Raw genomic sequence first — 27,454 nt, forward strand, 5'->3', positions numbered from 1 at the left:
GACTGTGCTTTCTATGTATGAGAAGCACAGTAATGAATCCACATTGAATCAGTGCTTTTGGGCTGATCTGTTCAAGCTGTATAGTGATTTTCCTGTTTTGTATTAGCAGAAGCCATGCTTTTAAAAATTTTGAAGCTCGTTTTCCATATCAAAATTGCTGCTTAATCTAAATTATTGTAATAGTTTGGGTATTCTGTGCTTTGGCACACAACTCCTGGGTAGACGGTGCTGTGTTCTCTGGCGAGCAAAGCATGCTGCTGTTTGTTGTGAGCGACATATACTACAAACGTGCTATTTAAAGAAAAAATGGAGGAAACAGGGGAAGTTGACGTAAATACCTATATTTCGACAGAACTATATTTAGTTCCTGTGAAACTAAAAATATTTTGGTGTATTGTTCTGGTCAGGTCAGGTCACATGGGTTGGACAATGCAGTTACGTGGTTAGTTGTCTGGCTTCCTACTATTGGCAACTTTGTTTTGCTAGATTACAAGGAATAAGGAAGTTGGAGGTCATTTAGCAAAATTTCTGGTACACCTCGATGGGGAGGGGGAGAGTAAGAGGCCTGCTTTGATTTAGGCTTTTTGAATTATATGTTAGATCTGGCACTGATTATGTCACATTAGGTTTTGACATATCGTATTGTTCATCTTCATCCTGAGCATCCAGACAAAACATGGTGCATTTTTAATAGCAAAGGCTTATAGCGAGCAAGCTTTTATTATGGCATTCTGAAATATTTTCTATGCCTTGATGGTATATCATCTTTGGATACAAGTCAATAAAGATATGTGCTCATCTGTTTTGATTCACAGTTGCAAAATTGCTATGCTTCTGATTTGTGAATATGGACATTTTGATTAAATTTATTGTAAGTGCATCTGGCAGCCCATAATTGCATTGAACCGAACTATCTTTAAAAACACTGAAACCTCAGATCATTTGTGAAAATAATCATTTGGAACATAAAACACAATTCTGCCATGCCAGCTTGTTTCTTCAACACCCCCCACACCCCCACACCCCCGCTTTACCACACTCAGGAATGGCAGCTTGAGGATGTGGATCATTCCCCACATGCGCTTTTTTAGGTCCCCTGCTTCCCAGTCTGCGTGTATCTATAGGTTGTATACAGTGTGATTGCCCAGGGATGGTTACCAGAATATTGGGACTGTCCCTTAATACAGACTGTTCTATCATATGCATGAAACAGTGAATGGCCCAGGCTCTGCCCCGCCCCCCCCCCCCCCGCCCCCCAAGTGTTTTGCTATGGCTTTGGGGATGAGTGTTAATGATCTCTCAAGGTCCCCAGCTCAGTGGTTCTGACTGTAAAAACAACAACCCAGGATTAGCAACTGACAAGAGTATAGGAATTGGCCTGACAAGAACATGCCCTGTTTTAACTGAAGATTTTCAACTGAGCTGCTGTTCGTTCATGAGAAAGAAAGATTGTGTGTGGAGGGGGTGTGATAATTCATTTTTGTCTACCGTCTGGCCTGGCAAAGGGGGCAAGCTAGGTTGCAATTTGTGGGCCCAAATTGGGCCCAGATTTGCTGGAAGTGTCCCTCCTATAAACCTAATGGGAGAGGGGGATCTTTTGGGAGTGTTGATGCAAGGAGCCTTCTCCTTGCTGAGTAATCAGGGTACACATAGCAGGATTCACATTCCTGACATAATATCTTTCTGTCTAGGGATAGGAGGGAGACAATGAGTCACTGAGGCTTCCATGCCCAAGAGTTGTCCACCTTTGGGGGCCCTAAGCTATTGTGGGCACCACACACACCACACAACCAAGGCTGTTTGCAACAATAGAATGCTTCTTTCAAGCATAATTTCAATGGGAGAGGGGGATTCAGTGGGCACCAAGAATGGCCTTTGAGGGCACATGGGCACAACACAGGTGACCCTTTCATATATACTTACCCTGGGAATAAGTCCCATAGAACACAACAGGGCTTGCTTTTGATCCTGGATAGGGATTATGCAGCAAGGATCCTTGTCATCCTCTGAATGCAGAGAGCAGGATCAATGGCAGAAACAAACAGGCTTTTAGGTAGGCTATCAATATCCTTCTGAGAATTAAGAACACTTGGAATTATGCTTTAGAAAGCATACTTAGGTTTATTTGTAACATTTATTTCCCACTTTTCTTCTCAGTTGCTCAGGACCAGGGACATTGTTCTCTCCCCCATTTTATCCTTACAGCGACCCCACAAAATCAGATAAGCTAAGATGGTAACCAGCCCAAGGTGAGCCTCATGGCTGAGTAGGAATTGGAATTTGGGTCTCCCTTTTTCTGCTCCAACCACCGCACCAGGGGTAATCAACGTGGTTGGTTTCAGACTGCAGCTCTCATCATCCCTGATTGTTATCTATACTAATAGCAGCTGATGAAACTTGCAGATCAGACATCTAGAGGGCATCCTGGTGACTATTAGCCTTGCACGACACCGTCCTGTCTCATCTTGAATACAGGCAATGACCAATTTGCACAGGGGTTACAGTCCTGTTATGCCCCGTTGTGCCTTCACTCCGCCCCCTGTTCTGCTCCCTTTTCCAGTGACTTCCCGGTCACTGTGATCCACACATGCACAGTCACACGTCAGCTGGTCATTGCCTATATATTGACAATATCCTAAAATGTCTTTATATCTTATCTCCAGCACAGATTAATAAGCATGTGTAAGAAGAAAAGTAGCTGACTTTCTTTTAAGATGCTGGAATTTTATTCACCTATCTGAACTTCACAGTGTTATATTTAAGAACATGGCAGTACTCAGTGGTGGGATGGGAATAAAGACAGCTTTTGACTTATGATGTCTAGCACTTTACAGTACATGACCAAGCTGAGTCTGACCTTGTTGGCATCACATGAGTAATCTTTGCATAGGGACGAACAGTTCTTTGAACAGTTTCTAATGCCTATTGTACAAAAGGTTTCCCCTTCAGTCTAGTGCATATCTTTTTCTTCTTTTTTTGTACAAATGTAAAGAAATGACTACAGTGGTACCTCTTCTTACGTGCTTAATTTGTTCCAGAGGTCCGTTCTTAACCTGAAACTGTTCTTAACCTGAAGTACCACTTTATCTAATGGAGCCTCCTGCTGCCACAGCACCGCCGGCATGCAATTTCTGTTTGTAACCCGAGGTGTTTGTAATCCGAGGTACTACTGTACTGGCAAAATCATGCTTTCTACTTCCCTTGTAGTTTCTTTTCTCATGCATGGTGTCTTGAACTTCCATAGAGCTCAGATGTGGGGAATAGAGACATATAAATATTTTGAGTTTACATATCATCAATTTAATACATGGGGAGGGGATGCAGCTTGGAGGGAGAGCTGGAGGGAAGTTTGTATGCACTGCTCATGACAACAATTCCAAAGCAATATTATTTATTTAGGATAATAATTCATAATCATTAATCCGGGACCCTGATGCTGTGAAGATTTTTAGATTAATATAACTTAATCAAAGAGTGTCACAAGTTTACAAAAGTGAGCATTTTATTTATTGTATAGATGTTGTTGACACCCATCTTTCTCGGGAGACAATGTAGGAGTGTACCTTTAGGGGGTCACAGATTGCAGTGCCTGCTGTAGAGACCAATATGGGAGAGGCATGTTTTGTTGCAGCTGGGGCAGATAAAGGCATTTGGTTGTGCTGCTGCAGATGCACCATGGGCTTTCTTCTATTTCAGTTAGAATTTTATTTGATCCTACATGTGCAAAGGAGATAGCAATTAGGGATGCAAGGGTCTGGCGGTTTTGGTTCTCTCGTTTCTCACTCCCCACCCACCCCCCAAAAACACTTCAATACAGTTCTCCACATTTTGCAGCAGTTAATGCTTTAAAAAAAAACACATCCATGAATATTATCAACATTTTGAAGTCAATTTCTCCCAATAAACACATTTTTATATACAGTTTTGATTAATGTACACATTTTTGCAAACCATTTCCCCTAATGCAATGCAATTTTGTATTTCTTTTTCACTAATATCTTTATCTGTGTGCTCCATTTCCCCAACTATATTCATTCTTGTAAATATTGTTTGGAAGACTGCATATTTTGGATATGTATGAATTTTGAAGACTAGCTGTCTTTCCGAAAGCTCAGATACAAACTGAATTGAATCTCTTCTCTATCTGTAGTAGCAGTAGTGTATATTTTATGTGCATCGTGCTCCTTTGTGGTCAAATGCTTGGCAGTGAACCCATTCATGTGACTGCACACAGTTTTGGGCCAGGGAGACACCACAGTACACGTGCATGAATGCAAAAGTCAGAACAGAGCCTTAATGCTATAATCCAATCAAGGGGATCTGCTGCTATCATAATCTCAGACTGAGTGGTTCATAATCAGCAGCTGAGACTGGGAATGAATTGCAGCCCTTAGCAACATATTTACTCAAGGGTTACGCTTAAGAAGATATTCAAAACATATGTTAGGTTTATTGGTGAGGACAATGTCAGGATGTGTTTTCTCCTTTTGCTTGGAGATCATTGGCTGAGTGAAGTGAGGCCATCAGTTTAACTCAGCGGTGTATCGTTCTGTTTAAATCTGTTTGCCAGTCTGCAATGCGATAACACCATTGAATATTGACATATCAGAATGAAATTTGGTATACACCTTAAGGGCAACTGTTATTTGCTTCAGATTGGAATACCAGCTGGATCCTTGCACCCATTTTCAGAGGATGCGGGGATAAAATGCAAGCTATAACACAGTGTGATATGTGCCTTAGAGACAAAGATATCATAATGAAATTTGGTACATACATTCAGGGCAACTTACTGCATTTCAAATATGAACCTTTCCCATCTCTACAATAGAATTTTTAAGGTGATTTAACCAGAACTGTACCCCGTATTCAAAGTATGGTAGCACCATAGATTTGTGGAATGGCGTTATTATATTGGCCATTTTATTTTCAGTCCCTTTCTGAATGATTGCTAGAATTCACCTTTTTCACAACTGCTACACACTGGGTTAACATCTTAAACAATCTATCCACTGCAACCCCAGTGTCTCTTGACTTGGTGTGTATGTGAAATTAGGATACTTTTGCCCCGATGTGCATCATTTTACACTTGTTTACACTGAATTTATTTGGCATCTTTGCTGCCCATCCACTCAGTTTTGAGCAATTGTTTTGGAGTTCCTCACAATTCCTTTTTTTGTTTTAACCACCCTGAACACTCTGGTATCATTAGCCAGCTTGACTGCCACACCGCCCACCCCTAACTGCGGATCATTTATGAACAATTTAAAAATCAAAAGTCCCAAATCCTTGGGGAAAAGGAAACTGAAATGACAGATTTGCAATATTACATATTGATAACATGTTTCATTCTATGAGTATGCATCTGTGAAGGCGCAATACAGTTTCCTTCATTTAGTATTGGGAGCTAGAACTTGCTTTGTAATACTGTAACAAACGTAATATACATAGGGTGGAAGTGAATGTTGCACTAATGCAACATCACTGCAAGTGTTTCTACTTGCCAGATAGAACCATCTCTGCCCTCCTTCCCCCATGCACTGTTCTGGGGATACTCCTGAGCCTCCAGAGCAGATTTGGGGAATATCCAGGGGCGTGCAGTGAGAGGAGAGTGGGGAAAACCCTTGTTGTGCTAGCATGAGGTCTTTTGCTGGCTTCCTCTAGTTCTTCCAAGCAATCACTTGGAGCCTTAGAAGCGGCTTTATTCCAGAGCACACTGCTATTACTTTTACTAGAAAACATTTATGTAATGCTAGCAAATTTTGTTTAATTTCAGTTTGGATCAATCTTTTGGAGTGAATGGCATTCCAACTGCAGAAGTGCTCGTTGGATTCACTCCTTTGTTGCCAGATTCCATTTTGGACAGGTGACTCACCCCTTTACATCCACCAAGCTTGGGGCAAGTTCTGCTGCTGCAGTTCGGAAGCTGTTCCATCCTGTGAAGCTGCAGCCAATAACATACATTAATAATAAGCATAATTAAGGGTGTATAGGCTTTTGTCCAAATGGAGTCTGGCAATCTTACTTGAGCTGTGAAAATTGAAGATAAACTTTCAATACTTATTTCAGTCTTTTCCTTGGAATATCAAGTCTAAACTTTATAAATACTACCTATTTAACCCCAGGAAATTTTCATTTGGTTGTACCTGGCAGAGAATATCACCGGGTGACTAATGCCATTTCTGCTTGCGGGGTTGAGGGATGGCATTGGGTTTTAGTGTGAAAAGCACTACACAGTGGCTTGAACAGCGAACACATTGCATGCTAGCAATACATTGTGTTTATCCATCTGTGTTAAAACACCTTGGCAGTTCCAGGGCTCTGAAAGCAACAGTGTGGTTTGGGTCTGCTACCGTGTAGTATCGGGGAGTGTTTTAAGATGAAGTTGTTTCAATTAGAAGCTTATAAGATCAGATGAGTGGGGGAAAAAACCTTAGCATTGGCAGCGAGCATTAAAGTTCAAGTCGGTGTCAGCAATTGGCAACAGTTGGTTGCATCTCAGCCTTGGAGGGGGATTTGCCCTTGAAAGGGTTGTAAACAGCACTAGGCACATGTTTGCGATCAGGTCTCCTCTTTATCTGAACTGCATTTTATTTTTGTCTTGCTAGACACCATAGAAAGGATGTTTTCTCCTCCTCTTTCACATGACAATGTTTTATTTAGGGTTTTACAGTGCTATACCACACATCTGTGTCTGATTTATGGGACGAAGAAAAAAGGAAAACAGATTCCCCCCCCCCCAAGCCACATCTACACCTCCTTTTCTCTTTCATCAGATTAATGAGCAAGTGTTCATACGACATACTGGAAGTTGGGACTTTCATGAGCTACCAATAATGTCTGCATAGCTGTCTTCTAGTTTGGCCATGATTACTTCTTATAATGTGGGCAAGAATGTTTAAAATTCAAGGGACAGACTAGTCTGGAAAATCATACTGCTTTTCTTTCAGACTTTGCAGGTCAAGATAGATACCTTTGCATTCGAAATAGCTACAACACTGCGACATAATGCAGCCATATTTCTTTCTCTGTGTCACATGCATATACTTGGATAATTTCCCCCCACTTTCAGTAGTCCGGTAGACAAATGTATATCAACCTTCAACAGACATATCAAAGATCTATGCATTTTTGTTACTTTGTGGCTCAGTCAGTTGGCTTTATAAGGTTCCTGCCAGGAATAACAATTCAGTATATAGGTTTCTGAAATGTAGCTGTCACTGAGATAACAGGCTTAATATTCAGCCACAATTATTCTTAAATAATAGTACTTGACATTGGTATGGTACTTCAAAATGCTTCACGTAAATAGTAATCCTTCCAACAACACTGTAATGTTATTTAATTAAGTATTGTTAACCTCCATACAGAGTCTGAGAGAATGGCTGAGGCAAGTTTTGGACCAGGGACCTCTTGAGTCATGGCTCAGTCTCTTAGAACGTTAAGAGGACCTTGACAATGTGTGATAGGGTTGTTTGCTGTAATGCCTGTAAAAATGCAGCTTAGTGTTTCTTCATTCTCTTGCCTTGTAACATTAACAAAAAGTTTAGTACTTTTTGTCCTGTGAATTGTGTTGAAACCAGCGAACTTACGCTTCCTCTTAATCTGTTTATGCCTTGCTTTGATGTATGTGTTCCTCCTTGCTATGTAGCCGTTGACCTCTTTAAGAATGTAACCATAATTTGTGATTTCAGAACAGAAAGTAAAACTTACTGTACCAAATACCTTTGAAGGAAAAGCTTCTTCTGTAGTAAACACAACAGGCTATATCCAGTGGTGTTGTTTTCGGACGGCTCTTTGATCTAGTGGAGGCTTCCATGAATGGAAGGGGGAAATAATTTTTTTGCTGATTCCCCCTTCTCCCAGGGGACTCTGGGTTCCCTCGGAATATCACTGGAGGTGTTGTGGGCGGGGGGCTCTAGGAGAAAGGGAAAACTTGTCCAAAAGTGCTCCCCTCTCTGTCCATTCACAGTTAGATGAAACCTGTCACAGAGATCATAGACAAATCACAGTTCATGCATCTGTACACACATTATCAGAATATAATGTGTTTGCATAAACTGTGAATTGACTACACATTGAATTAGTCAGTTAGAGCGCATGGAGTAATCCTATGATGTCAGGTGTTTAAAAGGTTGTCTGAATTTGCCTTGGTTTGTGCAAAACATCGACAAAGTAAAGTGCAGGGTGATTATGTTTTATTGTGGTGGAAAATGAGCTGAGGAAACCCAGCCATGCAAACTCATTTGCAACTTCCACCAGCAATTCTGCAAGTGCCGTCAGGAACATCATTTTCTAAAAAGTAGTAATTATTTTCCATGAAATCATTCAAAATGGGAATATATGAACGATTGCTTCCTGTGAGTGTCAGAGTGTACTACAGAGTGTAGTCTATGGTAAATAATTTCTTCATTCTGCACTTTGTGTTAATTGATCTATGTTTCTATGGTTTAATAAGCATACACAGGCTTTTCTGCTACTCCCCAAGCAAGAATGTGTTATGAACTGAAACTGGCTTCTGTTTCTTATGAATCTTGTCATTGCAGAATAAGAACTGAACATAGACCCAGAGTATGGCATCGCCTGCTATGCAAACATGAACACACCACAGTTACTGGCATGAATAATTAACATTTTAAAGAGGCATTTGCACAACCAATTACACCAGTGTAAGTTCCACTAAAGTCAATGGGATTATAACAGTGTAAGCTGTCATTGAATCCCTCCCACCCCCAGTAACTGCTCTGCCATGCACCTGATTGGATCATGTCAGGAGCTCATGTGGATTCAGGGAGGCAGAAAGTGTCTCTTTCTCATTAACATGGTTTGGCCATATGTCACACAGTTTAAGTAGTATGTGAGGCCTTTTAATTAAGGCTGACAGGTCTTTAAATGGACAAATCTATAGACTGGACTTGGCCAAACTAATCTTCCCTCCCACGTTCTTCTTTTGAATTCTGCATATCTATGTTCTGTTGTGTCTTGTGCCAAATAAATCCCCCCACTTTTCTCTTCCTCTTCATCATTTGTTGATTTTTGTGAGTATCCTTTATTTCATTCTGCAAATCATTCCTCCAGTGGTGTGCACACTGCAGCCTTCATATCAGATAGCTCAGTGAGTAGAGCATGAGGCTCTTCATCTCATGGTGGTGGGTTGAATCCCTATGTTGGACAAAAGATACCTGCATTGCTGGGGGTTGGACTAGATGACCCTTGTGGCCCCTTCCAGCTCTACAATTCTATGATTCTAAGAATCCTTGCTGCTTCCTGGAAACCCCATGCTATCTGCGACTAACTGTGCAATCTATGCCTGACTTTGTTCAATGAAGCTTACTCCCATGTAAGTGTGCATAGGATTTCATTCTTAATCACATGGGCACCCCAACTCACTTTCTCCCATTTCCACATCTTTTTATTACCGAGAAGGTTACTGACTTCGGTAGAAGTGGTCATGGCACAGCGTGGGCAGAAGTATTTGCAGGAACAAGGGTGTGGCTGAACTGGAACTGATATGTGACTGATGAAATAGGAAGGGATAAACAGTATGATATGATCTTCAAGGGAATGAATTTCATACATGCACATCCGATATAAATAGAAGTGATATACAGTTCAAGTACTTGAGCAGAAGAAAACACCTCTTCCATAATGGGCGCTCTTTTATGTATTGACTTATTGACTTGTTTGATTAAAATTGGACCTTGCCCTCCTCCTCAGGGCACACATAGAGTTAGTTCCCTTGGTGGACACAGGTGACATCTGCAAATTTCTGCAAGATTTTGCAATAAAAACTTTTGCAATTGGTAAATAAAATTAGATTCTGCTGTTCAGCTTCAACAAGAGGAGTTTGGGTTTTTACTGATAAATATTCATACTCAGAAGTTTTAGGCAGAATGGCAAAACAGAATGGCACATTTTAAAAAGATGCAAAGGGCATAATGTTAATGTTCCACAATATTTGGGGTGAAAGAGCCCTATCCTTACAACAGTTTGTATATACAATGAACTTAGAGCCATTATTAATGCGTATGATGTAGGTAGATGAATGGGTTGCATCTATATTGAGCTGGTGTCTGCTCATGCAAGGACTGTTACACTTCACACTTGGGAGTTGAATGAGGAAAGGGAAACTTAATAATAATAATAAAAAAATCTTATTTATATCCCGCCCTCCCCAGCCAAAGCCGGGCTCAGAGCGGCTAACAACAACAAAAGTAACACAACATTCTAAAATCAATTCATTTTAAAATCAATTCAAAATCAAATTCATGGCAACCATTGGGCTAGTTTGAATCTTTTTTCCCCACTTGCTTGTGTGAAGCAAGTGGGAAAAAAGATTTTTCTGCTAGTGGCTATTTTTGTTCTGCTCGTCATTCTTTGGATCTGTGGATTTGTTGTGCCTGCTAATGCTTTGTAACATTCCCTTCAGTCCACCCACCTGACTTGGGCAAAATCTATCCAAAGTTTAATTCTTTGGAAGATGCCTCTTGGAGTCCAATGAATTTAGTTGGTATTTTGTAAATAGTGTTTATTTATTCACTCAACTTTTGCATCATCATCATCATCATCATCATCATCTCCCATCACTATTAGGCCTAGGGAATGCCAGGATTGCCTCATGTCCCTTAGGCCTTGCAACAGTTCTCAACAAAGCTGTAAATGACCAGTTGTAACAGTTCATGGTCAGAACTGTAAACTCATGGCACTCTGTTCCTAGCTAGGAGCTACTGTGACTGCCCTACTCATTCACAAGCACCATCATTCCTTGATGGGTCATGTCAACACAGTTTGGAGAATTGTGAATCATGCCATATATTTAACCATGATCAGATTCCCAGCCCACATCTGTCATAAGTACACTTTCTTAGTCTTAAATCCAGTAAGTTTTCAGTAGAATTTGCATTCAGGTGGCAAAATTCACTATTTTAAACCAAAAACAAAACATTAGCTCATTCTTCCCTAATCTGGTGCTCTCCAGATCTTTTGGACTACAGTACCCTTAATCCCTGACCATACTGGTTGGGCTTGATGAGAGTTGCAATTGGAAACAGCTGGAGGACACCAGGTTGGTGATGGTCACATTAGAGTCATCTCACAGTAGTGTAGGAATCTGGATTCCTGAGGTTTGGGGTGCGCAGTTTAGCTGGATTTTGGATTGCAGTCCTGAAGCACATGTGTTTGTAAAAATGAGAACTGACTGTGCTTCCACTTGACAAGCCAAAATGTATCACTGAAGGCTCCCCTAACTCAGGGGATGGTCTGTATTTTCAGATGCCCTTAATACAAAATAGCAGCTGTGGTGTTAGCAAGTCTTGCTACTATTCTAACTACCAGTGGTGCCTCCAAAAAGAAATACTACAATTTCTCTTCTGTTTTTAAACTCTAGTATCCATTATCAGTTGAAATATTAAAAGACTAATGTTTATTTCTTAAAATACAGAATATTGGATTTGTCTTGGCTCTTCAATCATATATTAGCAGTTCTGGAGCGTCCCCCTCCCTGGCATATGTTAATTGGTTGTTTTCCTTGACAAATTATGGGCTCTTTCTTTGATGAGGCTCAGTTGCAATCATGCTGGAGTCAAGGATGTAAAGTTTCCAGCCTCTGCTTGCATCTCGAACCACTACAAACATCTGCATGTTACTGCAGTGCTGAGTAATGGTGAGATTTGTGTTGGTCTGATTTCCCTAGAGATTCCTCCCCCTCCCCCTGGATATTTTCTGCTCTGTGTACTCAATCTGTTACAGGGTTTGTCCTTCATAGCAGAAGCGTGCCCTAAAATCACCATCCTTTCCCATTACTAGAACACAGTCAGAAAAAGTATACAAAAATAATGCATTTGGATCAGGCCTGACAACTATGACCCATGAAGCCAAAGGCAGTTCACTGACTACTGCCTGGGGCTTCAGAAGTTGCCTGATTTTTCTGCATGCCTTGGAGGAATATCTCACAACTGGACACCCCCCCCCCCCCAGTATTGAACTCAATGGTATTTACTTGTGAGAAAATATGCTTCATACTGCACTGTTAGACTCCCTTTCAGTCTACTGATGTACTGTTAAATAAGAGGCACACACCATCAAGAACTTAAGCAGAATCTAGAGTGCAACTTGGAAGTCCCTTCTCTATTAGATTCTCCTTGCAACTAGGAACTAATTTAATTGGTTGTTTTAATGATTTCCCAGGTGAAGCCACCCTGTGCTCTAGTTCAGAGGGGGAGGCAGGGTACAAATTCATCCAATTAATAAATAATACTGTGGAGAACCTGAACTTTATGATGACTCCATATCTCCCTTTCTTCATAAAGAAAAATCTAAAATTACAGCAGAGTAAATTTGATACTTAAGTCTTCAGATGAATTCTGTGATACTGTAAAGTTGACTTCATGAAATATAAATCACCTTTGGATTCTCTTGACTGTTCTCCCTTCTTTTGCTTCCTCTGGAGAGAACAAGCAAACACCTCTCTTATACTTGACAGACACTGGCTTTCTTTTGGTTGTGTCTGAGGCATGTGTTTTCAAAATAAGGAATTGACTAACATTTCAGAATTCAGTTAGTTTCCGTGGAAAGCATGTCTCCTTCATCTCACCCCTCCTTTATCTGAGGTGCATTTGGCATCTTGCATCTTGTCCTCACAGAGGCCAGTCGGGCCTGTGGGAAACCCATGAACAGGACAACAGTACTATCCCCACCTACAGTTACCAGGAACTGGCATTCAACAACTCACTGCCTCAGATAGCGGAGGTAGAACATCACCTTCCTCATAGCTGGTAGCCAGCAGCCTTATCCTTCATGAACTTGTCTTCTTTTAAAGCCGTCCAAATTGCTGGCCATGGTGTTTACATATTCTGAGAGAGAATTCCATACTTTACGTATGTGCTATGTGAAGAAGTACTGTCTTTTGTCTGTCTTGAGTCTTCCAACATTTATTGGATGGTCCTCTGTTCTAGTATATGAGAGACCTGCTCTACAATTGTGCCAGTTTGTGGAGCTCTTTGCCTCAGGACATCCATCTGACTCTCACTTTATGTTTTTGCCTCTCTTTTAAGATCTTTAGGCAGTTGATAACTTAGCTAAGCAAATAATTATTTTAAATACTCTCTTTGTTTTTAATTGTTGCAGAAGTTCTTTTGATCATGTGATGCTGAACTATTTTTTAAAATTGATTTTGAGCCACTTTGGGTGGCAAGGCAATATATGAATCTTCTTCTTTTTAAATAAAATAAAAATACAAGCATACAATAATTGTGGATTGTGTATAAGACTCCTAGTTGGACATCCATTATTTCTACTTAAGCAGTAGCTAAGTAAGAATGGTTTTGCTATATTTTATTGCCTATGACCTTGAAGATTGGTTAACAATCCTTAGCTAGATGAACCATTGGTTTAAACTCGGAATAAAACTCAGTGGTAGAAAAAGCATACGTTTGCAAAGGAAAATGTATCTCTTTTTTTTATTTCATTGTGAAAACATGCTAGTCTCAAAAGACACTTGAGTGGAGTGGATCTTCACAGTGAAAAAAGAAAGAAAAGAGAGACGTTTTTCTTTGCAACCTTGTACTTTTTCTATCACTAGATGAAAGTCTGTTTTGCACTATCTGGTCTTTTGTTATCTCCTTCAGTTCTGAAAGCCATTGTGTTTGACTATATTATTCCTGCAACACAGGGAACATCAAATAGAAAACACTTTCCCCACCTACCCAGCAGTATTAATCGTTGTAAAGAAATATAGCAGATATTCTTTCAGCTGCCATTTTTAATGTCGCATCTTGATGAGGCTGTTTGAATAATTCTCCTATCTTTAATGAGCCATTGATTAAAAATATGGCAATGTACTCTATGTGTTATCGTTGACAGCTGCACTGTCTGTAGTGACTGTCATACTGAAGATATGTATATGGAAATGTAAGAAGTCATGTTTTTAAGAGCAATACAACATATGTAGGGGTAGTATCTTTCATGGTCTGCTTCTGCAGAAGAACAAAATGTTGGAAATAAATCACTCTCTGAAGTATTCCTTAATATTTGGGTTAGCAACATGAAAATGAACTAATCCCCCTGTTCCATATCTGTCTGATGAAAAGTTATGTGTACCTTGAAAAATCCTCATCCCACCACCAAACATATACACTAGGACTAGGAAGCACAGGATCTGATGTCTGTATGTACCACTGTGTAAAAAAATCCCCACACGGTTGTAATCTTTTTTTCCTCTGAACAATGGGGTGGTTGATTTCCATCATGACAGCATATGTCTACATGGGGTGAAGACAAGATGTTAGTGGCCTTAAACATGCTCTATGCTAATTAAAATAAGATAATATCAAAAAATTATCATTTTTATTCTGGGGATCCAGTCTTATGGCATGGCCATAACCCAAGGAAGAACAGTGATAGCCTCCTTTAACATTAGCAGTTTAAATGAACAAAGAAGGGCATAATTTATATCGCAATAATTGTAGCACAAGGTCATGTGGCTGCGCTTTGGCCTCCAGAAAATGACTAGAGATAAATCTCTGCTGTTTGTTCTTCAAAGCAGAAGATGGAGGGTAGATTCCCAGGCAGGTGTTAGCAGTTTAGATTAAGATGAGCCAGATGTGTCTAGAAACTACTTTTAAGTCTCCGGAGAATGGTTTTCATTCATTCATTTCCCTGGAGACTTCCCAATCAAGGAGCTCCAAATCCTGCGGCGACCTGCATTTCCAGTGAGGCACAGCAATGTCCCTCCAAAGCTTTGTACATGAACATGTGTGAAGAAATTAGAGCAGAAAATTAAAGATGTGTTCTTATCATCCCTTCCAAGTGCACTTTCCATGTGTCTTTAATTCCTGTACCCCACAAAGAGTAAATCATTTGTTCCAGTCTTCAGCTAGTTTGGCCCCAAAACCAACAGAGGGTTGCTAATCATGAATAGCTGCTATGCTATTTAATAATAATAATAATAATAATAATAATAGCTACGTGCCCTGGTGTGAACAGACATTTGATCTCCAGAAATGAGCAGGAAGGGTATGGCGATAAATATGATTGCCTGCCAATTCCTACAAATCGTTGCTAAAGACATAGGAACAGGAACCAGTTCCTGGAACCAGAAGCTGACAATTCCAATGGTTACAGATTCCAAATGTGGGGTGGTGTCCAACTAACATGTTCCATCACTGCAAGCATTTCTGCTTGCACAACAGGACTCACCCCCTCACCCCTCCACTTTCCTTTTGCATGGGCTGCAGCTCTTATGAGTCACAGTCATGGCCAGAAGTGGTTCACCAGGCAGGATGGAGCTGTCACACTAGTTTCCTAGCAGGTGGGGTGCTGTTGTTTACTGGGAGCGGGTGGGTAGGTTGGCACAGTCCAGACACCCTAGCAGAGCCAATCTAGCATTCCTGCCGGTGTGCTTGCACTGCACTGACTGCCCTGCCATCTCCCCCCATCCTCTCTCCCTTCCGTTCAGCAAGAGCAACACACCTGCTGGGAAGCTAGCTCCACCTGGCAAGGCGCTTCTGGTTGTGGGAAGAGTAAGATATCATTTAGAATAGTTTATGAAACATAAATAATGGGTTAGATCCAGATTACGTAAATTATGCTTTAGTCTCCTTGAAATAACTGGAACAAGTTATTACAACACAATAGCCTTCCACTAGAATATAGATCCTTCTTTTCTCCTTTCTTTTTTATAAAATACAGTTCAGGACTTATATTCACAAAACTAAATTGAAATAGGAAATGATATCAAGAGAAAGAAAGTATCAAAAATAAGGGGTGCCAGTAAATTCAAACACAACTTGGTATGTTGGCTCTTCTCAGGTATTTATCCATTTACATCATTTTGAAAGCATAATTGTTTAGATCATGTAAAGCACAAATTAGTCAGCCTCTCTTTCTCATACACACACACACACAGTAACTTTATTATAATAGGTTCATTAGAACAGAGGGAATGTTTGCAAAAGACCTTGTCCATTACTTGGGTATGTCTGAGCTACAAATTGATATGTTGTATCATGAATTAGGACTCACAATAGCCTTCAATTGCACTTGATCAGAGGAGCTTAATTGGCATTAAGAAAATAGACCAAAGTAAAGAGAGATGTACAAGTGAGAGGATTCGTCACTTTATTGGATTTCAAGACCCTGTGAGCCATGAATCTTAATTGGGGCCAGTTGGGATCATTTAATAATTGCTGTCAGAAGATCAGATTTAATTCTCTTTATAAAAATACCACAGTGGGATGGAGTTAAGCAAATTGTCATTCAAGGTTTCAAATGAACAAAGCTTTAATTAGGTTGATTAGCCTACTGTAAGGAAGAGGAAAGATACAGACAATTGATGAATCTACTATAAGCCATATGTGGGCCATATATGACAGAATTATCAAATACCTTTATTTCAGTTTGGTATATATTATTTATCAATATTTATTAATATGCTACATTTCAAGAGTAGCTTCCAAGGCCATTTATTTCTGTATTTATTTTGTTTGTTTCCTTAGATCCATTGTTTTGCATGTATGTTAACTTTTACATGCTGTTAAAGTTATTGGAGATTTTCTGGAAATTAATCACTTATAGCACACATTTACCACAAAGTAAAATGGGGCTGACTGCAACCTTACTTGAGATTAACCCATTTTATGAAGAAGAAAAAAATCCTGCGTAGATATGCATAGAATTGCCTTGCAAAAATTGAAGCATCTTCTATGTTTTCTGGCCACAGCAGAATGAAATATTATACCTTTTTATACTAATGTTCATTCTATAAATATGTACCTGTGTGATGTGCTTAATAATGACTAGTCTATTTGTGCTAATAGAAAGTCTTCCTGTTATATTCCTTCAATGGTCCCTCTAACCTTGGGGCTGTGGAAACTCGCTATTCTCAACTGTAAAAATTTTGGTGGACTCCATCTCTTCTAAGTGTAGAAGCTGTCAGACCTGGGGGTAGTGTGAGCTCACATGTACATTGTTTGTGTGAATGCTACATCAAAAAGAATTAACACAGAGAGCTTAGGACTTGCCGATCAGAACGTTGGCAGTTTGAATCCCCACGACGGGGTGAGCTCCCGTTGCTCGGTCCCAGCTCCTGCCCACCTAGCAGTTTGAAAGCACATCAAAGTGCAAGTAGACAAATAGGTACCGCTCCGGCGGGAAGGTAAACAGTGTTTCCGTGTGCTGCTCTGGTTCGCCAGAAGTGGCTTAGTCATGTTGGCCACATGACCCGGAAGCTGTACGCCGGCTCCCTTGGCCAATAAAGCGAGGTGAGCGCTGCAACCCCAGTCAGCCACAACTGGACCTAATGGTCAGGGGTCCCCTTGCCTTTACTTATACAGCAGTTCAAGTTCAGTGGGGCATGTCCAACCTGATCCACACTCAAAAAATGTAGAGTAAACCCATTTTGCCCTGTTTTATCTGTGAAGTGTGCAGTTCCTATGCAAATTTACCCAGAAGTAAGCCTCACTTGGGGGATTAGACAAGCACATGGAAGACAAAGCTCTCTGTGGCTACTAGTCCTAGTGGCCATAGGCTGCTTCCAGGAAGAGCAGCAGGATGCCTGTGAATACGAGCTGCTGGAGAACAAGAAGGAGTGAGGGCCATTCAGTGCTATTTTTCTAGAACTCAGTGCCAGAATTCACCATGAACGCCTCCCTTGTTCTCTTATAATGGCAATAGCACCCACCTGAGAGGTGCCAGAACTGAGTTCCAGTGAGTTCTGGGTGAAAAAACACACGTGGGTCTATTGCCCTTATGTCCTTCCTTGGGACTTTCTGTAGGGAACGGGATCTGGACTATTTAGATATTTGACCTGCTCCTGTATCAATCCTTTTACATTCTAATTTCAGTAGAATATACTCCCACTAAGTAGGCTTAGGATTGCAGCTGTAGTTGCTACCCTCTACTATTTCATTCTCTGTGTAGCTCCAAGGGGCAGAGAGGAGTAGGGTGAAAATGGATGCAGAATTTTGCTGGATCTCGAAAGTTCTCTCCCTGGAAAGTGTTCCACTGCAACTGGGTGTGGCTCCCATCCGTGTTAGTGAATGGTGATTTTTTTTTCTTTCTCACAGGTTGCAGCTTTTAATATCCTTTTGTCACTCCGTATACTAACAGGTTACAAAGAGCCATTTCTGAGAAAACATAATGCACATTGAAGGCCACGAGAAAGATTAGCTAATGTACCTTCCAATTGATTTTGTTTATTTTTTTTCCGGCTTACTCATTATGACAATAATAAAATGAAAAATATTGACAATAATCCTGAAGTGGAAAAAGAAAGTCTTTCCCCCACTGAAACAGAGATTGTTAAGTGAACGGGTATTTGGTTACTAAAAGCTAAAAAAAACCCAGCATGACAGCAATATTTCACCTATGTAAATGAAGTGTATTTGTATTTTTGTGTCAAATTGATACTGACCTTCAAGGAGAAGTCCTGCCAAACTATACGTCCATCCATCTGCAGTTATGGGCAATGTCAAAGTATCTCCTGTTTCTATGTACACTCCTATAAGTGTCTCTGCATGGTTGTTCATATCTGTCTTGAGAGACAATAGAATCTGCCTCTGTGGGTGAAATCAAATGCCTGCGTTTGCAGCATTGAAGTGACCTCTGCGGAGCACAACTCTAGGCAATGTGTATGGAGGTCCTGGGCTGCCCATATGGCAAGACCCCCCTTGGCCTCACTAAAGTGGACCAAAGCAAAGCTGAGCAATATGTTTGGCACCAGCTTGACTGCAGGAATTGTTGGAAGGAGGTGAACAAGGAGCCATCCGACCGTCTTAGGGACTCCACTCCAGATTTGTGTAGAGTTTGCTCCTTAGCCTTTTCTTCACCCAAAGATATCCCGTAAGTGGAGGTTTAGAATAAGCGTTTTCCTTCTTATTTTGGAGCCTTTCTGTTACAATTGCTTCTCCATGCAAGGAACAACCCTGGAAGATGAGCCTGCTGTGAAAGTCTAGAGCAATTTCAGGCTTTGATTATTCAGGACATAACCAGATCCGTGTCTCTTTTGCTAGCAGCCTACATCAGTGAGCATTGTTTGTCCTTATTGATGATCAGACACACTATTTTGTTTATAAAATAATTTCTGTAAATGAATAAAATTTATGTCTTTTGGCAATGCGATATGGAAAGATGAAATAGTCCTTTGCCAGAAGGAATACAGTTTTACTATGTAATAAATCTCATCTGTAATCCATAGAAGAATCTATAAAAGCAAACACACACAAAAGCTTTATAACAAGTTGAAATCATCATCTTCGTCATTTAATATTTAGAGTGTTATTGGATGCTGTAGATAAAATCAAATAAGTACTTGCCCGCCAAAGTCTAACCCAAATTTGTAGTTTATACTGGCCCTACCATTAGCCAAGGGAGGTGGGTGCCTCAGCTGGCTGAAATTGTGGGATGGTGAACAGAAGCAGCTGGAGAACAATATTGTGTGTCTGTGACACATGGTTTGTCCTGCACTCTCTAAGATAGCCTGCTGCCTTCAGTTGCACTGGAAGACAGGGTCCCATCATCAGCTTTGAAGTAGAATTCAGTTATTGCCACTTTGATCAGTATTTGTACTTGGAATGGGAGAAGGGAGGCATCTTGATTTTTTTGCCTCAAGCAGCAAATCATCTTGGGCAAACCGTGTTTATGCTTGTAGGCAAGGTTACAGCTTCTGTATGACTTCAGTGTTTGTGCTAAACTTCCTGTTGTAAAATGCATGCTCTCCTGAGATGAATTTAGCAGATTAGAATGAAATCCCTTGCACATCTTTTAATGTGGCAGACCAGTCATAAGATCAAAACACATAAATGTAGGTTATGTTAAATTTCTGAACTGGAATGTTTGAGACAGATGTTTGAAATCTTCGGATGACTCAGATTCACTTTATTTATTTCTTTTAAAAATAATGGCTTTCTGCCCAAATTAGATTACTGCATATAGTGGAGCACGCTGTTCGTGTGTTACCGATCTAGTGCAGCAGTAATGACATCTAGTGTATAACTGTATAATGAAAAAGTTGTTTTAAAGGGGCCAGATTCTGGTTATATCCTTGTGTGATTGGTGCCAGGAGAAATGGATTTGGCAAGGTCTGTACTGACCCATGCCAGCCTCTATATATTCAACAGCAGCATACAGATCATGTCCCATAATAATTTATCATTGGTGGTGCTGGCTGGACTGGATGTAAGTATTCCAGGTTCAGATTCCTACTTAGCTGTGTGTAAAACTCTTGGTGGCTTTGAGCAAATCTCTCTCTCATTCAGCCTGATTTATCTCACAAAGTGTTATTTTGAGGTGAAGGCTATGATCTTATACATTCTTATTACTAGGGAGTAGGTTGCATTGGAAACTGTGGGGTTTATTTCAAATCAACAGGAATAGGATGGACAGAATATATGTGTAACAATATGTGTTATGGCCCACGTCAAACCATAGATTAGCATGAATTTAGGATACTCAGCACTCATATAAAAACACTCTGTTGCGCATCTGCAGTTCTTCAGTGTTGGGCTGCGCCATGACCTGCGGTCGTTCATGGTCCTATAAGGCAGAACAGTTGAAGCTGTCTTTGTATAATATTAACTAGACTTTTCTGTGCCCGTTGTCATATTGCTGCTCTCTTTCTGGCATCAGTTGGGCTTTCTCTCTTAGTGTCAAGTGTACAGGCTGTGCTTTTTGAAGGAATAGAAGCAAAGCCCCTTGTTCATCTTTGAAAACAGAACAGATTTTTATTTTTATTTACAGGGCAATCCGATAGATGTTTACTCAGAGGCAAGTTTACTTGAAGTCAATGGGGCCTGGGCATAGGATTGCAGTCCTATTCATACTTACTTGGGAGTAAGTCCTAGTGGAAATTTCTTCTGAGTAGACCTATCTATAGGATTGCGCTGTCAATCTCTGCCCATGACACAAGCTTGAGGGTTCTTTTGTTTTTGTTTCAAATGTAAGAACCGTTACATTTGAATGTAAGAATATGTACAGCCAGGCAAAATGGGTGGGGGCTGCTATTTATGGGACACTTTTTGCATTTTCTAACAAAGCTTCCATCACCATTAAATAAGTTTTCCCTCTGGCTACCACTTTGTTTATAAATTGGATGTATTGAAAGTTCTCCGTTTTGCTGCTGCTTCTTGCCCCTTGGGTGACTTGTTCAAAGGGACCTCTGTCTGGGGTGTTATGCAGCCGAGCAGATTCAGAAAGTTCTGTTCGCAGAAGGAAGTAAAGAGTTTTGGTTCCCATTTTGCACTTCTGGAACAGTTTAAGGAAGGAAGCACCTTTACACCTTTTATTGTTCGTGGTTGCTGACATCATCTCCTTCCCTGACCACTCAGTGCGTGTTTCCTGCTATTCTGTCAAGATTCTTCTGTGTTAGTGAGCGGGAGGGAGAGAGAAGGAGAGAGAGGGGGAAAATGTGTGAGAGAGGGAGTGAAGAATGGCTGTCTGCAGTGCTGCATCTGCCCACTGGAACTCAAATCACTCTTCCCTCAACTATCTGTGCCTTTGGCAATCATAGAGCGAACAGAAGCCCGCCAAACTGAAGTTCCTCTTTTTAGTAAACAGTCTGATTTCATTTTATCTTTACAAAAGTATTTGGGTTTCCAAAAGGGGGAAAATGCTGAAGGCTGTGATTTTGAAGAATGCTAATATCTGAATAATGAAACATCGACATTTTTTAAAAAGATGCATTTGTTTACATATAACTCTGTCATTAGCCTGGAAGGTTTATTTAATGTGGACACTATTTTGACAGGGCTTCTGGAATAATTTTAACTTGCCATATAGCTAGTTTTGCCTAGTGCACTTTTTTATTTTTAAATGCAGTCTGAGGGTTTACGAAGCACTGCAATTTTTCTAACACTTGTAGTGTACGTACCTTGAGATAACACCCTTTGCAACTGAAAGCATCTTTTCCAAGTTCCAAGGGCAGGTGGTAAGGAATTCTGGATCGCCTTCACTCTTGGCACAGATCTTTAAAAATATTTTAAGGTTTATGGCTTTTTTGTTCGTCCCATGATGTATTTTAATTACATTTCGTATGTACGGTACTTTGCTGTATGGTTGGGAGTCTTGCCCGTACGTATAAAATAAGATGGATCCTACATTCATGCAGTTTTGCAAAAATGCATGTGCGTGTTTGTGTGTGGTGTTAATAAAATAATGCATGTTAAAGAAAGAAATCTTGAAAAGACAAAATAATATGGTTTTGACATTAAGCGGGATAGTGTGCGGGGGAATCCTAAAAATGATTTTTTAGTCAAAGCAGTAGCACCAGACTGCAACTTCCCTAGCTATAGAACTGCAGTATTTCTGTGTGGTGTGGGCTTACATACACGCATAAGCATGTATATACGGATTAAAACAGTTGACACATTGTTTCTTGTTCCTCAGCCTATATATATATATATATATGAGAAACAACAACATAATAATTGGACTCAATGCTTCCTTTTTAAGCCATACAGGCTTCTTTTCCCCACCTCAATCTCCCGCCTCACCACTTGTCAACAGATTGTTGCTGCGAATGGGAACAATGATTCAAATTCATCTCGTAACTTACAATGATGTACATTTGGAGTTCTTTCGATGTACCCGGTGAGCTTGCGCTAGATTTACGTCTGCTGAGTCCAAGAAGTGTTTGTGGAACTATCTGGAGAATATTTTTATGTAGTTGTGGAATGCTTAACGTTCCTGACACCGGGCTGTTTATAATCTTCTTCTTCTTCTTCTTCTTCTTCTTCTTCTTCTTCTTCTTCTTCTTCTTCTTCTTCAGCTCAGTATGAAATGTGGAACTGCTAGTTGTGTGGGAGGGACTCACCACGTTCTTACTTCACCAGGGGCTCTGCATCCTTGTCCTAACAGACGAGAGTGTCAGCATTTTGTGATCTCTCCCCCGCCCCCCTCCTCTTTCTCATTCGGCTCCGGCAGCTCGATCCGTAAAGCAGTGCTCCTCTTGGCTAACCCCGTGTCACCACTTCTCTAATCTGTCCACTCTGACCTTCCACCCTCAACAAAGCGACAGCTTAGGCAGGCATAGGACTGTAAGCCGATAGTGCCTCGGGCTCCACGTGAATGAAAGGAAGGGAAATTGTTCCATATGCATTTGCTGTGGATTAGTCTATTGGCTTACTGTTGTGGAGAAAGCCTGTTAGACTTCCTGCACGTACATGGGAATTACCTGGCTTTTTATATCAGAGGTAAGCTTGACTGTTGGGGTTGGAGAGATGCGGTGGGGGGGGGGGAGAAACTCCCAAGGAAGCAGTCCAGCTGAGAGTAGTTGAAAAACATTCAAAATTAACTTATTGTCCTAGTCACCAGCGAATGTCAGAGAATGCAGCTTTTCCAAAACATGCTTAGATTTTATTTAAAGTACTTTAAAAAAAGAAAAAGAATCTACTACAATTGAGCGTATGCACTCTTTCTGTGTTTCAAGAGTAATGAAAGCAGGTAGGGTTGTTTTGTCAACTCAGACTGCATAAAAGTGAGTTCATTAACTATTTTAAATGCCTAAAACTGCAGAAATGATGTGAGTTGATAGTTTCGTTTCTCTGCTATACTGTAAAGTAATGGGCGAAAGATTTATACGATCTGAGGTGAAACCAGAGTATATACTGTAAAGTAATGATACTAGCACTGGATTCCTTAAGACTTGGTGGTACAGTGTAAAAACTAACTTATGGTGTATAAGATTTGGAGTTTGTGACTGAGTAATAGCCTTCTAATTTTTTTTCTTAAGAGCCCAGAACACAGAATAGCTGTAAAATAAACTGACGGAAACAAAATGAGCACAAAACTGAAAATTTGAGAAAGATCAGCTTTTCCGATCTGAATTTTCAGGCCAGAGCTTCAGAATAGTGTTACATACTGTACCTTTGGGGATTATTTAACAGGTTGGCTATAGGAAAGTCAGTCTACAGTTCAGATTGCACTGTCATATTTTAACATTCTTGTGAATTAAAAAATCATTTTATTGGAACACAATGGTGGGGGGGGGGGAATTAGGCACTAATAAATATAAATGCAATTTTCAATTTCTCTCTATGTGTGCTAAAATTTGTATTTTAGCCTATGTGTGTCTACTCAGTAGTGAGTCCTATTGAGTTAAATGGGAGCTACATTTGGGTGAGTGTGTATAGGATTGCAGTTTCAGTAGACATACATAATAAACATTAATGTTTGCAATGTGCTACAGGGAGATATTTGATTTTATCCGCATAACTGTCGTATACCTTTCGCTTGTGACCTTTTGCTTATTTTTTCAGCTTTTGATTTGCTTTTTATGTAATGTTGTGCAACAGTTTTCAATGAATCCTCTGGTTTATTTTTTGTGTGGAAGAATATTAGGAACACATTGTCATGTGTTTATGAGCTTTCTTTTGCAGTTATGACTCTTTATGATGTGATTAGTTTTTTGCCCTTATGTGTGAAGGAATGGTAGATGCGTGGATTATATTAAGAACTGCACCAATTATTACACTTATTGTAGGTGGAAATATATACAAATATATTTAGTCTGTAAAAAAAGCTCACTTTTCAATATGATAGAGCTAAAGGGGTATTTTTCTCTTGAACTATTTCATCTGCAGTCATTCTCTTTCTTTTAAAAAATGGAATATAAGGTTAAAGGATTTAGATTTGGCTGACATTTCTCATACATCAAATAGTACTTTAATAATGGTCTAGCCTAGTTTGCATAATAAGAAACATTATCACCTCTTCTGTTTTCCTTCAAAAGTGAATTAGCTTGATTACTTAGCTTGCACAGGTATGGAAAGGTTCATTAACTCCCTGATTTAGGTAATTTTTCATATTTCCAAGGAAGTCTTACAGAATAGAGAAAATTTGCATCTATGAAAAGTATGAGTGCATGCACTTTAATTGTTTTAGTGATGTCTTAAAAGCTTTCTTCAGCGCTTATATCCAGAGCCTAAGATGTACGTTCCCCACTGAAAGAGCATCTCTTACTTCTGAATAACTGTCTGTAGGATTGAGGTGCCATAGCTACAAAACAAAACAAAAATCCAGTTTAGCGCAATTACTAATAATAATGCCTAATCATTTCTGACTTTATTGCTTATTTAGCAATTCTGCATTCAAAACCACACTTAAGCAAGTTGGTAAGATATCATAGTAGCATCGTTCTATAAAGATTATGTCCAAATAACTCCCTAACACTTCATTTCTTTTGTGTACTTAGCAGGAACGGATGCAGGGGTCTGTGAATTGAATCGCGTAAGTGCTGAAGAAGGATTCTTGGTTTGAGGAAACAGGAAAGAGGAAGGAAAGATAAGAAGAAAATACACGAGTGTAGGAACGAACGAGAGAAGAAAAACGGGGACTATGGGGAGAAAAAAGATTCAGATCACAAGGATTATGGATGAACGTAACAGGCAGGTAGGTTGCAAAATAATCCTATTTGCACTTCACAGTCACATCATGGCATAAGTCAGATCTATGCTTTGGGGTTAATTTTTTAAAGGGCTCAAAAACATCACATCTGCATCAGATACCTGACATTTACAGTAATATTCACATGCTATTGTCTGTGAAGCTTCAATGGTTTTATGCATATTGTTGCATGTTATACACTTTAAAAAACACTCTCTAGTTTTAATATAATACAAGATCCTTCTGCGGAGGATATATCACTGTGACACCTGAATTGTTATGTAGGATCAGCTCCTTTTTCTCAATTGCAAACTACTTTAATTACAAAACTAACTTTGCTTAGATTGAGACTGTTGCCAATTGCAATGTCAATATTTATTTTATAAACCAGAAAAGCTCAAGTTGGTATGATCAAGCAAATGTTATTATTTTCCTTTGTATCCCCCCCTTTCAAAAATCTGTCATGGACTAGGGTTTTTAGGCATAAAATTTTCAGGCAGAATACCATGCAGTTCTGAAATATTACCAATAAATCTGACACCTATATGGCAACCATAAAATTGAATTAAGACTTTAAGAAAAGTTTGTTACTTCCGTTTTAAACCAGAGTCAACCTTATAGTAGAAAGGTGTTTGCTTAGACAATCCAATGTGCAGAGCAAGAAAAGTACAGAAATAACAACAACAACAACAGCAACAACATCACGAAGAAAAGTGAAACAAGCAAACAAGTAAATAACATTGTAGCTTCTTACCTATTCAAGAAGTGGTTTGTGCATGTGTGTTATGATTATTTTTATTCTATCCAAACCTTCCCACAATATTATAGGATAGGTCATGATAACTGCATGTTAAACCGTTCTTTAACAGTGCAGATGTCACCGTAAAACACACTCATACTTTACTGTTAAGGCTTTAAAAGGCTCTGATCCAGAGAAAACTGTGGGTAACAAGGTGTTGCTGACTACCAGCAACAGGCAGGTAATAGCTATAAGAATTATCCCCGAGGGATGCACATTCCCCTTTTTATTATAAAACTGATGAGAAGACGTCCTCCCATCTGCTCTGCGCAGTGCTGATGTCTATGTACATTTCGATGCACATCCAATCTGTGCCAGCTGTGCGCTGAGCTCTGTATGCAGAGTTCTCACTGGAAGCCGTGTGTCGAGTCCCACATCCCAGCTATGTGTGGTGGGGCTGCTCCTTGCACGTTTCACCTTGTTGTGTTCTTAGATTTCAATCCAACAAGGGCAACGTGTGTAGCTGGAAGCCAGCTTGTGTGCATGGCCCTCCACTAGCTGATGAGCCACGTGCCCCTTGTAGAAAGAACCCAACATAGAAATAATTTATTGTTCTAATTTTCAAGCAAGCCTTGTATGAAATTTAAAACGCTGCAGTGCAGGCATAACTTGCCCTCTTTGTGGCAGAAAATCAAGTTTCAAATAAAGCAAACAATGATAATATTTATGATTGATGCATTCTGAGTTTTCCCTGTAGGTTACTTGTTGCCCTGGGCCAAGCCAGAAAGCAATAATTCTGTCAATACTAAGCCACCATATTTGCTTTAATTGTTTATAGCTTAGAATTTAAATTAAAAATGGAATAGTGAGCAGCATTAAGCATTTAGACATCAGTTGTTTTGTCCATGAGTATATTGCCAGTTTGTGTAAAAAATATATATGCCTAAATTAAATTAAATTAAATTAATTGTTGAGGGGATTAATATTTGGCAAAAAGAAGCTTATTTTGATTTTTACTATTTAAAATATGGACAATAGTTCGGAAGCTATTATTTTATTCAAGTATTACTTTATCAAGAAATAGAACACTCTTACTTCCCAGAATATGGAGGTCCATGGACCTGTTAATCACCTTTCCGCCAACGTTTAGCACAATCATTTAACTCATTCACATTGAATCAATGGGTTTGGGCATGGTTTCTGTTTATGGAATTGGCTTTCCAGGGCAGTTAGATTTGCGCAAAGTATTGCACAAGACTAAGTTAACCACCCTTTAGTCCTGTTAAAATCAATGGGGCTAAGGGCTTGTCCACACTTTCGCTTGCCCTGCCACTTTTCCCT

At 39.9% G+C, this 27,454-nt stretch overlaps 1 protein-coding gene across 27 annotated transcripts in view; it reads left to right on the forward strand.

Annotated features, from left to right (window-relative positions):
- Nucleotides 1-27,454, forward strand: part of MEF2C (myocyte enhancer factor 2C) — a 170,394-nt gene that overhangs the window by 51,425 nt on the left and 91,515 nt on the right. For 16 of the 27 annotated variants that reach the window (XM_083404121.1, XM_083404126.1, XM_083404118.1 and 13 more), the window contains one exon: nt 25,184-25,380. In XM_083404121.1, coding sequence (XP_083260247.1) covers nt 25,327-25,380 — 54 coding nt within the window. In that variant the 5' untranslated portion in view covers nt 25,184-25,326. Of the gene's footprint in view, nt 1-22,848; nt 23,184-25,183; nt 25,381-27,454 lie in introns of those variants that run through there. The other 11 variants (XM_083404122.1, XM_083404129.1, XM_083404131.1 and 8 more) reach the window with 4 other exon arrangements.

Source organism: Podarcis tiliguerta, assembly GCF_965153285.1.
Source record: "Podarcis tiliguerta genome assembly, chromosome: 11".
Classification (NCBI taxonomy): domain Eukaryota; kingdom Metazoa; phylum Chordata; class Lepidosauria; order Squamata; family Lacertidae; genus Podarcis; species Podarcis tiliguerta.